The 15,456-nt window shown below is 49.8% G+C and overlaps 1 protein-coding gene across 3 annotated transcripts in view; it reads right to left on the bottom strand.

The window, feature by feature from the left end:
* Positions 1-6,161: 6,161 nt before the first annotated feature.
* NCAPD2 (non-SMC condensin I complex subunit D2) overlaps positions 6,162-15,456 on the bottom strand; it is a 71,201-nt gene continuing 61,906 nt past the window's right edge. For all 3 annotated transcript variants that reach the window (XM_078651548.1, XM_078651547.1, XM_078651546.1), the window contains exons 29-32: positions 9,210-9,393; positions 8,818-8,956; positions 7,042-7,194; positions 6,162-6,453 (exon numbers count right to left, since the gene is read on the bottom strand). In XM_078651548.1, coding sequence (XP_078507674.1) covers positions 6,365-6,453; positions 7,042-7,194; positions 8,818-8,956; positions 9,210-9,393 — 565 coding nt within the window. In that variant the 3' untranslated portion in view covers positions 6,162-6,364. The remainder of the gene's footprint in view (positions 6,454-7,041; positions 7,195-8,817; positions 8,957-9,209; positions 9,394-15,456) is intronic.

Raw genomic sequence — 15,456 nt, 5'->3', positions numbered from 1 at the left:
GGAACTTCCTGTGTTTGCGTGCAATGGCCACATGGAAGTATGCATCCTGTAGGTCTATGGCACACAGCCAGTCCCCTTGTTGCAACTGAGGATATATCTGATGCAACGACAGCATGCAAAACTTTTCCCTGCAAATCCACTTGTTTGCCTGTCGCAAGTCCAGAATGGGCCTAAACTCGTTCTTGTCCTTCTTGCGGACCAGGAAGAACCTGGAGTACAGACCTCTTCCTCTTTGAGACAGAGGTACATCTTCTATCGCCCTTTTCCTTAAAAGGATATCTTCCTCCTCTTGGAGCTCGCGCAGTTGATACTGCGAGCCAACCGGAGGAATTGATGGAGGGCTGGTGAACCGCAGACTGTATCCATTGCAAACAATATTCAGCACCCACTTGTCCGGAGTAATTTTTCTCCACTCTGCCAGAAAAAATTGAACGCTTCCCCCCCACCGGAGTGGGTAACGGATGAAGGGGAAGTAAGCGCTCAGGGCCTAGACCCAGCCGGGCCTTTAGTCGCTGGTGCCGACTGGTGGCCTCCTCTGCCGCTTTTGGAATGGTCTTCTGAACTGCTGCTGTTGCTGCTGCTGTTGTTGACCTGAAGACTGGCCACGCCCTCTGCCCTGTCCACCAAACCGTCTCTGGAACGGGTGGTACGACTTCTTACTCTCCTTGGGTTTTTCCAAACCCACAGCCGTGAGCGTCTCAGCTTCCGCCTTCATGCGGGCCATTTAGTCATCCGCATGTTTCCCCAAACAAGGTTTCGCGAGAGAATGGGAGGTTGGCAACCCTTTGTTGTGCGTCAGGTTTTAATGACGTAAGGCGGAGCCAGGCGTGTCTTCGCTGGTTAATCCTATGGCAGAAACCATGTGCCGCCAGCAGGGAGGAATCGGCAGCGGCGCTGATGACCTGATTCGCCACCAACATCCCCTCGCTCAAAACTTCCTGAAAATCCTCCCTCTTGTCACGCGGCAGATGTTCCACAAACTGCTGGAGGGATTCCCAGAGGGCTCGATCATATCGTCCCAACAGGGCCGTTGCACTCGCCGCCTTCATAGACGTCGCCGAAGTCCCACAAACCTTCCTTCCAGAGGAATCCAGCCACCTGGATTCTTTATCAGGCGGAACTGTGGAGGACGGAGTGATGGCATGCTGTTTGACCGCAGCCGTCACAATCACAGAATCCGGAGGAGGTTCCGTCCTCAGGAGCCCAGTATTTTTTCTGGAGCCTCGAGGGCGCTGCCTTGGTCACCGCTGGGGTGAGGAAAAGGTCCATGGCCGGTTCTTCCAGACCCGGCACCAGTGGTAGCAATGGTCGGGATAGATGTTTTTGGTGCAGCGTCTCAAAGATCACCGACGTCTTGGGCGTGGGCACCGTCAACGAGATGCCCAGCTTCGCTGCACCTCTCAAAAGGACTTCCTGAAAGGACACCAGATCATCAATCGGTGAAACCCTGGTCTCGTGATTCCGACAACGTCGGAGAATAGTCCCTGGTCCCCGAGGATCTTGTATGGGAACGAGACCTGTGCCTCCTGTGGCGTCGTCTCGACCGTGTGGAAGACCGATGGCGCGATCTTTCTCTCCTCCTGGAACGGGATCGCGACCTCCCAGAACACGGACGCTCCGTAGGTTTCAGAGGAGGCGTCTTCCGTGGTTTCTCCTGGGTTCTAGGTCTTGGTGTCCCCTTCGGAGGTGTAGGTAACCTGGGTAGGGACGCCGACCTCGGCGGAGGGACCGGAGGAGTCTCCGACCGAGGCCTAGGCCCACGCGGTGGAAGCCCCGGCGGTGGCAGAGGTGGTAGTGGGGGCTTAACAGGCGGATCCTCTTTAGGTAGAGGAGGAGGCGATTTAGGGCGAGGTGGTGTATAAACCACCGAGTACACCGATCCCGGTGACTTCTTCGGAGGAGGTGACTGCGACCCAGCCCCTCCAGAACGTGAGCGCCGCCTCCGGCGTCCTTCACCAGACTCCGCCTGACTTCTGGCGCCAGAACTCCTTCTGCGCAATTTTGGGGAGGCAGAACGGCTCCCAGACGCCGATCTCTTCCTCCTCGACGTCGAGCTGCTTTATCCGGCGTCGAACGTCGACCCCGTGACTCAGGCGTCGAACGCCGTCTCCTAGACGTCGAGTGTTTCTTCTTCTACGCAGAGCGCCGCCACCTCGACGACGAGCGGTCAGCTCTCGACGACGAGCGTCGACTGTCCTTCACAGACCGTTTACTCGCAGTCCTCGACGTCGAGGATCCCCTCGACGCCGAACGTCCACTCGACGGCGAACGGCGGTGTCACCTCGGCGGCGAGCGCCGATGCCTACTGGTCCTCCTTCGACGTCGATGGCTCGACGACGAAGACGCCGTCGACGGTGACCTAGACGGCGGCCTGCCCAGGCCTTTCGACGTCGACTTTCCACGCTGTCTCGACCCGGAGCCCCGGGGAGATGGGGAACACACCGTCGTCATCCCTCTCGACGTCGTCGATGCAATCGACGTCGACGGAGACCGGGATCGTTTGCTGGTCTTCCTGCCTCTGGGGAGCCCGTTGAAGCTGGTTTCCATTCCAGTAAAGAATTGGCTTGGTAGTTTGGTCTGCCCTGTTCCCATGATGCACTGGGCTAGGGCCAGACTAATTTGCATGTAGCCAGGTTCTGAACTGGGATGGTGCAGTGAGCTAAAAAACGGTGATGGATCAAGCCCTGATCTTTTGACTGGGTAGGAGTGTTCTGCTTAATTCAGATACTCTGTCCATCACCACCCCCTTTTATGAACCCCCAGAGGCCTCAGCAGGGGCAGAGGGAGCCTTCCCAGCCTGCCCAGACCCACCTGCAGCCGTCTCTCCTCGAGGCCTTGGAGCCTAATCTTCAACCTTTCCCTCAGGGTCCCTCAATGCACCAAGGTCCTGTTAGCAGGAGCCGGAAAAAAGAACTGAAAGTAAGTGAGATCTGCTATGCATTCTGGGAGAAAGTTCTGGAAGGTTCTCTTAAAGGCACAGTATCCTATTTAAGCCACATAATGGCAGCCTATGGGGCTTGTCTGTCCATACCTTCCTATCATTCCAGAGGCTTTTACTGGTAGAGGCAAGTTTCTCTATGGAAGAAACTGGGCAGATTTTGCTGTTGTGTGTGTGTTTTTTTGGTGGAATTTCTAGTTAAAGTACTGGACAGTGTAGCCTGTGGATATAGGCTGCATTATTTGTCTTTAAATTAGCTCTTAAGTGTCTTTGCAGTTCTGCAGTTTACTGACAGTTTAAGAGATTATTTTTGATTGCCGGGGTCCACGCACATGAGCGGGACTATTCACTAGATTAGGACTATACACAGAGATCCCCTACTACAGAAACATGTAGTTATTTTAAAAATCTGGCATGGATCCGGCCCTCCAGGACTGGTTTAAAGACCCCTGCCTTAGGGGGTAAGCCTAAGGCTCATTCCACCAGGGGCAAAGTGGCTACAACAGCTTTGCTTCGTAATGTTCCCATTGCAGAGATCTGCAAGGCTGCCACTTGGAAGTCGGTCCATACCTTTGCTAAGCATTACTGTCTGGACTCGGATGCCAGAGCAGATGCTCAGGTTGGGCAGACTTCGTTGAGAAATCTGTTTGCACAGTAGTGGTGTTGCCTTATTGTTCTCCACCGCCGGGTTATGTTTGGATGGGCTTGCCATTCTATTCACTAGATTAGGACTATACACAGAGATCCCCTACTACAGAAGGAGTAGTTTCTTACCTGTAACTCCAGTTCTGTAGTAGGGGTATCTGTTATATTCATAAGCGCCCGCCCTCCTCCCCGTTGGAGATAAGGTTAATATGATGAATGCTACAGGTCTAGCTGTATACACCTCCAAAAAGAAATGAAAGTGGAGGGAGTTGCTGTGCATTCTGGGATACCAGGAGAGTTCTGGAAAGTTTCCTTAAAGGCACGGTATCCTTTTAAGCCACATAATGGCAGCCTATGGGGGCTTGTCTGTCCTGACCTTCCTCTCTATCATTCCAAGGATTTGGTGAAGGGGCAAGTGTTTTCCATGGTGTAACATGGCAGACAGGTTTGAATGTGAAATTGGTGGAATATCCTTTGCCATTTCTAGTTGAAGTACTGGACAGTGTAGCCTTGCATGATCTGTCTTTAATTCTCTCTTAAGTGTCTATGCACTGCGGCAAAGAAGACAGTTTAAGAGATTATTTTTGATTGCCCCGGGGTCCCCGCACATGAGCGGGATTATTCACTAGATTATGACTATACACAGAGATCCCCTACTACAGAAGGGGGCCCAACAAAGCCTGCAGAGCCGTAGCATAGGCCTTCATTTGGGCCCTTGTCGCCCCAAGGCCAGGAAACGGCAGATAGGATGGCAACTGGCGATGGTGCACCTCCAGAGAGGAACCCGCGCCCTCTTCAGAACGAGGACAGGGCCTCGGTGGCAAGCTGCAGGACTTACCTGTGGGCGAACGACATGTGTGTGGGGTCCTTAGTGAAGGACGATGTCGCAGACCGAAGCGGAGGCTTCTGGACCCTTCAGAGGTAGGGGACGGTCACTGTGACGAGACAGATTTGGACAAGCGGGCCGAAAGCATTTTCATCCAGCGCTCCTGCCAGGACTTTGGCTTCTGACGCTGACAAGCTTCGTAGTCTGTAGAACCATGGGGCTCGCCCAAACACCACATACAAATAGGGTGAGGGTCCGTCGCCGACATCCGACGCATACAAGGAGCACACGTCTGCAAACCCGAAGGCATTGCACACTGTTCCCAACGCAAAGGCGTTAAAAGAGGCCTGAAAACAGGTCAAGGGAACTCACTCCGGATCCGCGTTACACGCAGAAAAGAAGGAAACTGATGTCAGTGCGCCAGGGTGGGACTTGTGACCTCGCTGACATGTCCGCCGACGTCATGGCGGAGTCACGTGGTTCCACTAAACCCCCTTCCCCGGCGAGCAGAGATGCTGTGGCAAAAAAAAATCTGGATCCAGTCTCACGCCTGGGGATAATTCTACGTTAAGGAATCTGCGGCTAGTAGTCTCTATCTGATGCAGAGCTGAACATATCTGGGGCTGAAGGTTCAAAGTATTCCAGTTTCAGATGTCGACGACATTCCTGCTGGTGCTTGCAGAGTTTTCACTTATCTTCAAGCTTCCAGTGTTGCCTCATGTTCGATGTTCGACATACTAGTGAATCGACGGCCACATTGGCCTGGTTAAAAGTTCAGATTCACGGTTAAGCTGTGCAAACTGAACTTGTAATGGAAAGAGGAGAGGTCCTTGTGGGTGGTCTGTAATATAGGGGTTGGTGGCCCCGATTGGTTGATGGTCTTGTGGAAAATGTAGTTTGTTTTACTGTTTGTTTGCTGGAAGTTTTGCATTTAAGATAAAGCAGCACAATCCTTGCCTTAGTGTCCCTCATAGAACTGAAAATTCTTGACACTAATGCCTTAAAAGTGTTCAACCCCCTGAAAACGTTTTTTTTTCTTTATTGCCAATCAGTTAACTACCAAATAAAAAATAAAGTGTCATTTTGTAAATATGTGCCTATAAAATGATGCATTGGCTCCCCTCCTTTATTTAGCCATGCTACACAGCATTGGTGCTGTTGTACAGCATTGCTAAAAGGTATTGGCAAAGCCAGTAGGTCCCAAAGGAGGGACCATTATCATTGCAATGCCATCGTTAGCATAATAGTCGGCCTTAACTCCCTTTCAACTATAGGTTTTAGAGGCTATATTAGGTATTGTAGGGAACGGCATTAAATTAGAAGGGGATTGCTTTACAACTTTTAGATAACTGAGTTTATGGCAAATGACTCCTTGTAACATAACTACATTGTCACGAGTTCTATTTCACCTCAAATGAGACCACATGTATGAATGAGTGATATGAGGTCATGTCAGTAGCTTGGCATGTTACCCCTTCCTTCATATGCCAGAGTATTCTAGCGTTCTGATACTGCCCCCCCCAGGTTTACAAAGTTACAGACAATAAGTTATTTACAAGGTGGATGGGGCACATTGGATCACCAATGAGATAATGCCCCCATCCCATCAAAGAACCATAAAGCTGGGTAACTATCTTAAAGGGAATAATTTAAAACTAAGCTGCTAATAGACCTCTCCTACTGCCGCTGTTCGCACCAGATAATTATACCTTTAACGAAACAATTACAGGAAATCCAGTGACAAATTGCAGGTAATAAATAAAAAGTAATCTTTATTTGTATTAAAACATAGAAAAGACAGACAAGGTAGAAAATACACAGAGTGGGAGGGCTCCCAGCCCCCACAAGTCACACCGAGTAGAGTCCCAACATATAAAATGCTCAATAATTGTATGACTGGTAGCAACTGACCAGCCCCCCCCCCACATCTGCTCCAGACAAAACTATCCAAGCGGTCACTTTGCTCTGGTCGTCCGGCTTGAGGTTCGTCTGATAGGTGTGGTGTTTTTTGGAGTCTCTGCTTCGCTCATTTCTGCTTCCATATCTGATGGGAACAAATCATGTTGGAGAAAAAGCAAAGTGAGAGGCGTTCTATCAGACCCAATCAGAAGTCACCCGGATACACCAAGAATAGATTACAGTTTCCCGTTGCACAAGACCCATCTTCACGAATGACATTTAGGCCTCATTTAATCCAATCGCCGCCGGCACACCCCCCCCCCCCCCCGAGGGTGAGACACAAGAGGAATCTGTTTGCTTAATTATGTATTCTGTATCAAGCCACACCCTTAACGATTTAGTCAGCGTCACTCAGTTCTAGCAGACCTTGACAATCCAAGTCGCTCTGAACAAGAATCGTTCACCTTCACGATTCTACTACACATCTCAAACACATGCACTCGAGCAGTGCCTCAGACCCCCTGCCTCAGCTCTTCACTACAAGCACTTTCAGCAAGTTAAAGTCTGCCCTTCAAACTGCAGCAGTGCAACTGCTCCCTTAATAGAAGCCACTCCGAGTAGCTCAATACAGCTCCTCTTTTCTAAAGTAACACTATTAAACTAAATAAAATGTGCATGTGGTTCCAAAGACCTAAAATTGGATGCCCCGGTGTCATTGTCCCTTAAGTCTCACCTTCTTCTGCTGACTCTTCATCACTTGAAAACGCTACAGTCAATTTCTTGCGAGTACCCTGGCCCCGGCGACTGGCCCGTGGTTTGGGGGTTGTAAAATCAGCCTCTTCATCCTGGCCATTAGCATTCCTTGCAGAGAGGGGCCTTCTCTTTCCTGTAAAATGGGGTCATGAGTGATGAAACACTAGAGTGCCTAGATCTCACAAGTCAGGATTTTTAAAAAAGTATTGCCACCCCACCCCCCGTATTTTTCACAATTCTACTAAATTTGTAATGTTTAAATGTCTAGACTTAAACATTAGTTATCATAACATTTTAAAAATACAATCAAATACATGATTACCAAACATTCTGGTTAGCTAGGCCTTACTAATGTAAGGTTCCACCATGTGATTATCCAAAATAGGGGCGGGTTGTTTTAAGAATATTTGGAGCCCCTTCCCTTTTGCCACATTCTACACGCCAGATATGACAAAAACAAATGTGTAATTGCCCACTACAGAGCGGCTTACTGCTCTCCACTTGTTTTCAGCTAAAAACAAAGCACTGCTATCAGCATGATGCTTCTTTTAACCAGAGCCTAGTCCCCCTCCAGTTTGAAGACCCCTGGGTTAGGAGGTTAAGAGTATAGGCCTCACTGACATGAGGATGGACTGCAGACGCTCAGGATGTGGGACACTTACATGGCAATGTTGGACCAGCTGGAAGATTTCGCAATTCACATAGATGTGGGCACTGGGTACCAAGTAAAGTGATGGGCTATAAAGTGAAACTGGGTGTGGGAAGGAAAGGGGCCTGTGCGGATCCCTTACTGTTCAAGACGCAAATGTGCGCCATAGTTTGGGACCCTCTAATTATGCGATTGAAGCCGCTGCATTTCTCGCATAGTTACGAATGTGCTGCATTTGCCACAATCCATTGCCTGCTGCATAATCTGCAGATTTACAAAAAAAGGTTTCTGTAGTAGGGGTATCTCTGTTATAGTCATAATCTAGTGAATAGTCCCGCTCATGAGCGTGGACCCCGGAGCAATAAAAAATAATCTCTTAAACTGTCTAAAAATGCAGCCCTGCACAGACACTTGCTTTTTAATTATAAAAGTAATATGTACTGTATTTGTAAATGATTTTAGGTAATCATACAATAAAGAACCACCTTGAGTCTTATGTAGCTTATTGCTGTACATGGGTATTAATCTGGTACTAATAGCGGGCAACCCTTGCCTATATATGGTTAGCTTGCGTAAATGTTAAAAACAACAATTAAGTAGTAATATCACAAAATGTGCTGCATTACAAGGCATAATTTGCCTTTTCTTGCTGCTTAATTTAGTCAACTGTGCTGCATAACTAGGTCCTCCCCTGCCACATAATTGCTGTAGCCCTGGTGCATTCTAGAGGGTGAACCGCAGAGGCCTTACTTTAACCTCTTGCATGCGGGGCTCATTCCCCCGCTGTGCTGGGGGGCACGCACAGCACCTTGGTACTCCTGACGAGCTCAGCTTGTCATAAGCCACGGTGGTCGTGTGCTCATGACGAGCTGAGCTCGTCATGACCACACCAGTTTCTTTAGAACGCTCGCACAGCAGGGGAATTAGCCCAGCGTGCGAGCGTACCAAAGGTCATGAGCACACGAGCACCGTGGCTCATGACGAGCTGAGCTCGTCATGAGCGTCCAAGGGGTTAATTACAAAGGGTGCGCGACAGGTTACAGTAACTAGATACGTGTAGATGCCATGACTGCAAATGGATGCAAATAAAGAAGCTCCTGTTCTCACCAGTTTGATTCTTCTTGGCACTCTTTCCAGCTGAAGGAGGGGGCATGGCATTCTCTTGCGAGTCCACAGCTCCCTCCATGTTTTCCAGCCCCCTGCCATGACAGGCCCGAAGCTTCTGCTCAAATTCATCAATCAACACCTGTGAAAACAGAAAAACATGGAATAGGAATCCAACGGAGTATAGACCCAATTCCACACGCTCTGAAAAGATGTGGCTTCCTTGTTAGTCACGAAGGGGACCAATCTCATTCTCCAATCCAACAGCCACAACAAGTCACGAGGGTGCCCAATCCCCTTCTCCCATACAACAGAGCCACAATGTTGAGTCCCGAGGAGGACTAATCCCCTTCTCCTGTGCACGCCTAAGGAAGCATAGGACTCAGCCTGCTTACCTTGAGCTCTGGCTTGGCCCCTCGGCGCATCTTCCCAATGACTGCCATGAAGGAGTTAAACACTTTCTCTTCGGTCAGTTTATCCCCAAAACACTCGAAGTTCTCCTGCATCTTGCGCAGGCCGCGCTCTGAGAACGGGAGGAGCGTCAGGCAGTGGGCGAGGTCCCGCCACTGGCGCTCAGTTCTGAAAAGAAGAGATTGAGGTGAGGGAGTGGAAGGTGCAGCCCTGGCAGGGATCTCATGAAAGGGCCGTATGCAGGTGCCTATGGACCCCATGACTGGAGTAAGGTGTGCCAAGAGTGCGGATCAGAGCTTGGTTTAAACGCAGTTCTTGTCGAGTGTCCCCCTGTGCTCTGGCCCAGAGCTTCCATTTGCACAGGATGCATGCAGAGAGCCAATGAAGGCCGTATGCACTGTGGTGCTAAACACTGAACCAAGTAAACCATGCAAGAGCTACAGCTGAAACACTCACGGACGAAAGAGTACGGAGACAGCCTCAGCTAACTTCACTTGTAGTCCACTGGAGAAGAGGAGGACCCTCCTGACAGAGCATCTCCACCCGGCCAAATGCTGCAGAATTGGAACAGTTAACGTACTAACGAACAAGTTACTTACCTTCGGTAACGCTTTTTCTGGTGGATACAGTATCTGCCTGTGGATTCCTCACCATGTGAATATTCCCCTGCGTCAGCAACGTCTGAAAATTTTTTTTAGCACGCCGGCGTGGACATCACAGGAGCACGGCATCGCACGCGACTCCGACTGACTCCTAATTAGGCCTACGTCGGCGTGATGACATCAGTTCCGCCCTTTTTTTCGTGCCTTCGATGCACCGGACGGACCAATGATAGTAGACATATACAATGTACCCAGTACACAATATCCAAAAATACACACATAGTATGAAGATAATGCATGAAAAACCAATTATAACACATATATATACACATATACATATATTGGTTTCACACCAGTTATAGTTAGCTGGAAATTTTACTCGCATAAAACCATTGAAATTCCCACGTTATAGTTAGTTGGACTCACTATAACTTGCGCGTGCAATGCACTGCTGAGGACGTCACATATTATATCACTCATGACATGGTCAGTGACATTTCCAGCTAACTATAACTGGTGTGAAACCTATGGTTTTTTTAGTGAATTTCAATGGTTTTTTTAATAGCAAATCTTTATAGGTATAAAAAGTGAAAAAATGTAAAACGAATTATATATTAAATATGTTAAAAAAAAAAAATTCACCCCGGGGCGCGTACCGGTGACCGCACGGGTAAGCGCAATGTTACGGCGCGCCCCGGGGCACGTACCGGTGAGCGTCCCGACAGCGCTATTGCCACGAACGAAAACAACATTGTGACGTATCGCGTAGCCGCGAGATGAGTCTTATGACGCACCGCGTAAGCGCACCCGGAAGCGCAAACGATCGCGCAACATAAGCGCCCAGACGCGCTTACGCTACGCGCCCCAGGGCGCGTAGCGTAAGCACGTCAAGCCATGTGACTTTAAAATAACACTTTATTGGTTCAGAACGAATAGTTTACCTGTCGGTGTAGTTTTGCAGCTTGAAGATCTTTCTGGATTCACTATGCTGTGCATATTCCGCAATCTGGTGGTTGGGTCCGGAATCGTAGTCTTTTTTCTCTTTTTTTTTTGTCGTAGCCCAGGTGAGCGTCAACGTCCCACCATTTGGTGTCCTTTCGGTGACGTCGGCGTGCTTCCGGCGGAAGCTACCACCCTTGGGCGCCATCTTCGGATTCTTTTTTCTGTTTCTTTTCCTTGTTTGTCTTTGTAGTGAATCCATGGCTATGTATGTTAATCGTTTTTTCAACGTTAGTGTTGCCACGTATTTTGTAATTGTTCCAACTTGCTTTCTTTTCTATGTTTTTCCACCCTCTTTTCCAGCCTCGTCTTTCTGGCGGAGGCGGGTGGGTTCGCTAGTGAATCCAGAAAGATCTTCAAGCTGCAAAACTACACCGACAGGTAAGAAACTATTCGTTTTGCAGCGTGAATCTTTCTGGATTCACTATGCTGTGCATAGATTTTGTAGCGGTTTTCGTTACTTTTGTGGCGGTTGGGTGGAAGATGAGCGTTGGTTGCTAAAAATATGTTGAAGCACTTTTTGTCCCACTTGTGCTTCCTTGTTCATCTGTACATCCACGCAGTAGTGCTTCGTGAAAGTGTGTACTGAAGCCCATGTTGCCGCCAGGCATATATCCTGAATCGGTGTGTTGGCCAGGAAGGCAATTGTTGCTCCTTTCTTCCTGGTGGAGTGGGCTTGTGCCCCTCCTGTTAGCTCCTGGCCAGCTTGCTTGTGGCAGAACTGAATTGTCTGTGCGATCCATCGGGCTATGGTGTTTTTCGTAACTGGTTTGCCCATGTAACTGTTAGCGAAGGACACGAACTGTTTCGTCTTCCTGTGGTCCTTCGTTCTTTCAATGTAGTGCATCACAGCCCTTCTTGCGTCTAGGGTGTGGAGCGACCGCTCAGCGCTTGTAGTGGGGTTTTGGAAGAAGCTAGGGATCTGAATACTCTGATTCATGTGGAACCTTGACACCACCTTTGGCATGAAGTGTGGGTCAGCTCTCATCACGACCCTGTCACTGTGTATCTGGATGTAGGGTTCCTGCAGTGTGAGTGCCTGCAGTTCGCTCACCCTTCGTAGCGAGGTGATCGCCACCAGGAAGGCCGTCTTCATTGTCAACATTTGCAGTGATGCTTTGTGGATGGGTTCGAAGGGTGCTTTCATGAGCTCCGTCAGTACCACGTTTAAGTTCCAGGCCGGTGGCGGCATTCTCTTTGGCGGCGCTATTCTTTTAGCCCCTTCCAGGAATCTTTTCACAACTTGAGATGTGAAGAAGCTTCTCCCTGTTTCTCCTCTTGTGTATGCCACAATCGCTGCTAGGGCACTCTCAGTGAGGATGAGCTTAGCTTTGCCTTGATTGGGTTTGTGAGGTACCTTAGCACCGTGGACTCCTTGGTCAGTCTCCTTTGGAGTCGTTTCTTGCAACACCATTGAGTGAATCTTTTCCACTTTTCCCCATAGCACTTGCGTGTGCTGGGCCTTCTTGCCTCTCGCAGCACCCGCAGGGTGCTCTCTGGTAGTTTTAGGTGTGCAAATTCTAAGTCCTCAGGAGCCAGGCTGAGAGGTTGAGGCTCTCTGGCTCTGGGTGTAGAATTTCTCCGTTTTCCATGGAGAGTAGGTCTCTTCTTTTTGAGAACTTGTGGGGTGGCCCATGCGCCATCTCCATTATCTGAGAATACCAGGTCTGTCTGGCCCATTGTGGTGCCACAAGGATGAGCGTCATGTTGCTCATCATGCATTTGTTGAGTACCCTGGGGATCAGTGGTATCGGGGGGAAAAGCGTAGGCAAATGTTTTTGACCAGCTTATCCATCGGGCATTCCCCTGGGACAGTGCCTCTGGTTGCCTGGATGCAAAGTATTGGCATTTTGCATTCCGGTGTGTTGCAAATAAGTCTATTGTTGGAGTGCCCCATTTCCTGAATAGTCTCTGTTTCCTGACTGTTGAGTTCCCTCTAGCGGGACGCTGCTGAGCCAATCCGCTTCTACATTGTCCTTCCCTGGCAGGTGTATGGCTAGCAGGTCTATTTTTAGTGGTATAGCCCATTTCCAGATCTCCTGTGCCAAGTTTGACAGAGTGAACGATTGAGTTCCCCCCCTGTTTGTTTATGTAAAACATCGTTGTGGTGTTGTCTGTATTAGCACCTTCTGGTTGTACAGGTGTTTCTGAAAAGCCTTGAGGGCTAGCAACACAGTTTTCAGTTCCAGGTAGTTGATGTGCCTGACTGCATCTGTAGGGCTCCACAGACCCCCTCACTCTGAGCCTGTTCATGTGTGCGCCGTACCCCTTCTGGGATGAGTCTGTGGTGATGGTCACTGTTGGGTCCGGTGGCGTTGGAGGTTTCCCTTCTGTTATTCTCTCCTTGGTCCACCACCTTATCTCTTCCTGCACCCTGTGCGTTACAACCACTAGATCCTCCCAACTTCCTGTAGCTTGTGAACATTGCTGTTGCAGCCACTCTTGGAGTGGTCTCATTTGTAGGCGTACATTGGGGACCAGGTGTATGCATGATGCCATCATCCCCAAGATCTTGCTCAGTCCTCACTGTCAGAGCTCGCCCCTTCTGGTAGTGGCGTTTCTCCCTCAGTAGGCTGAGCGTTCTCTTTTCGCTCGGTAAGACTCTGCATTGGACGGTGTCGATCTGGGCTCCCAGGAAGATCTTCACTTGCTCTGGTTCCATCGAGCATTTGCCCCAGTGTATGGAGAAACCCAGGCTTGCTAGTGTTTTTGTCACCTGTTCTGCATGCTCTTTGCATGTCCTGTAAGAGCTTGCCTTTACCTGCCAGTCGTCGAGGTAGGGGTACACGTGTATCCCCTTTCTTCTTAGGTGTGCGGCCACTGTCGCGAGGCATTTGGTGAACACCCTTGGTGCGTACTTTAGGCCGAAAGCCAGGGTCGTGAATTGGTAGTGATCCTTGTTTACTGTGAACCTTAGCATGTGCTTGTGCTGCCTGTTCATGGGGATGTGCAGGTACGCATCTTTGAGGTCTAAGGTGGACAAGAAGTCCCCGGGACTTCTGTGGGATGACCTCTTGTAGGGACGTCATTTTGAAATTTTTGAGTTTTGACGTATTTGTTTAGGAACCGTAGGTCCAGGATGGGTCTTAGACTTTCGTCCACTTTTGGCACTAGGAAGTAGTTTGAGTACACTCCCTTGTTCCGTTCTTTGAAAGGAACTCGTTCGATGGCCGCTTTGAGGAGGAGTTCTTTGGCTTCCTCTTGCAGTAGTTGCAGCTCTCTTCCAGAGTGCTGTCTTTTCTTTGGTTTTCTGTTTGGTGGCCTCTTTTCCAACTCTATGCAGTATCCGAACTGCATAATATTGAGTATCCACTTGTCTGTTATTTTTCTCCACTCCTGGAGAAAAAATCTCAATCTTCCTCCTACCGGCGTTACATGTTCCTTTGCGTCTTGTCCGTGTAGCCCTCTTTGTTTTTCCGTGCTCCTCCCCCGAGGGTTTGGGTGGTGGAGCACCTTTCCCCATGTGAAGTCACTTAGAGGGGGGTTGTTCACCGCCTCTCCTTCTCTGGCCCCGTCCATTTTCTCTTGACCGAAAGGACTGGCCCCTGCTTTGGTAGTTCCAGTTTTGCCTCTGCTGGCCCTGGTGGCCTTTGTGGTCACTGTTGCCCCTGGTGGAAACTCTGGTGAGAATCTCCTCGCTGAATTCCACCTCTGCCGTTCGGCCTCCGTGTAGCAGTGCCCCATCTCATCCCCCTGAACTGCAGGGCCCCCATGGACCTTGCCGTCTCGTTGTCCTTCAGTTGGGTGAGCTTTTCATCAACTGGGGCTCCGAATAGTGTTTCGCCGTTGAAGGGTGTGTTCAGGATGTTGTTCTGAACCTCAGCCTTGAAGCCTGAGATCCTGAGCCAGGCTTGCCTTCTCTCTGTGATGCCTATAGCCATCAGTCTTGCTGGATGTTTCTGCCCCATCCAAGGCTGTCTTCAGGCACGAATTGGCGATGCTCTTCCCCAAGGTGTGATGCCCTCTCACGGTATTGTTCCGGGAGGTGCTTGAGCAACTGTCCCATCTCATCTCAGTGCTGGTATTGATGCCTATTCAGGAGGGTGTTGGAGTTCGCCATCCGCCAGTGCGTTGCGGCGTTCCTCACAATTTTCCTGCCAGTTAGATCCATCCTCCTGCTTTTTTTGTCAGGTGGAGGTCCACACGTTGTTGGGACGTTTGCCCTTTTCTTGGGAGGAGAATTTGCATTTCTTCTCCGTCCTCGGCGTTACTGATCTGCATGTAGCCGGGTCCTTGAAGGCTTCCTTCCCCTGGTCTGTGATACTTTTGAGCATGGGCAGGAACTGGCTTCTTGTCTGTATGGGGAGCAATGTCTCGAGCAGGAAGTCTGCTTTTGGCTTCTCCTCTTCCAGCTTAACTCCACAAGCTGCTGCCGCCTTTACCACCTCATTGTATGCCCCAATGTCATCCGGTGGCGAAGGCCTTGAGGGGTATGTTTCCACCGCCTCCTCTGGGTTTTCGGCCTCGATGTCCTGCCATTCCTGGTCTTGGGCCGTCGAGGAACCTGAGCCGTAGCTTGACTGCTGTTCCCCGTAATCCCCTTCTGTGTAGTAGAGGTCTTCCTCCTCTTCGTGCTCCGAAGGTTCCGGAGTTTTCGGCGGCTCTTCGACGTCGAACTCCTCGAGCTCCT

Source organism: Lissotriton helveticus, chromosome 7 (genome assembly GCF_964261635.1).
Source record: "Lissotriton helveticus chromosome 7, aLisHel1.1, whole genome shotgun sequence".
In the NCBI taxonomy this organism is placed as follows: Eukaryota; Metazoa; Chordata; class Amphibia; order Caudata; family Salamandridae; genus Lissotriton; species Lissotriton helveticus.
The sequence above is the reverse complement of the archived record's forward strand: the minus strand, read 5'-3'. Positions and strand labels throughout refer to the sequence as shown.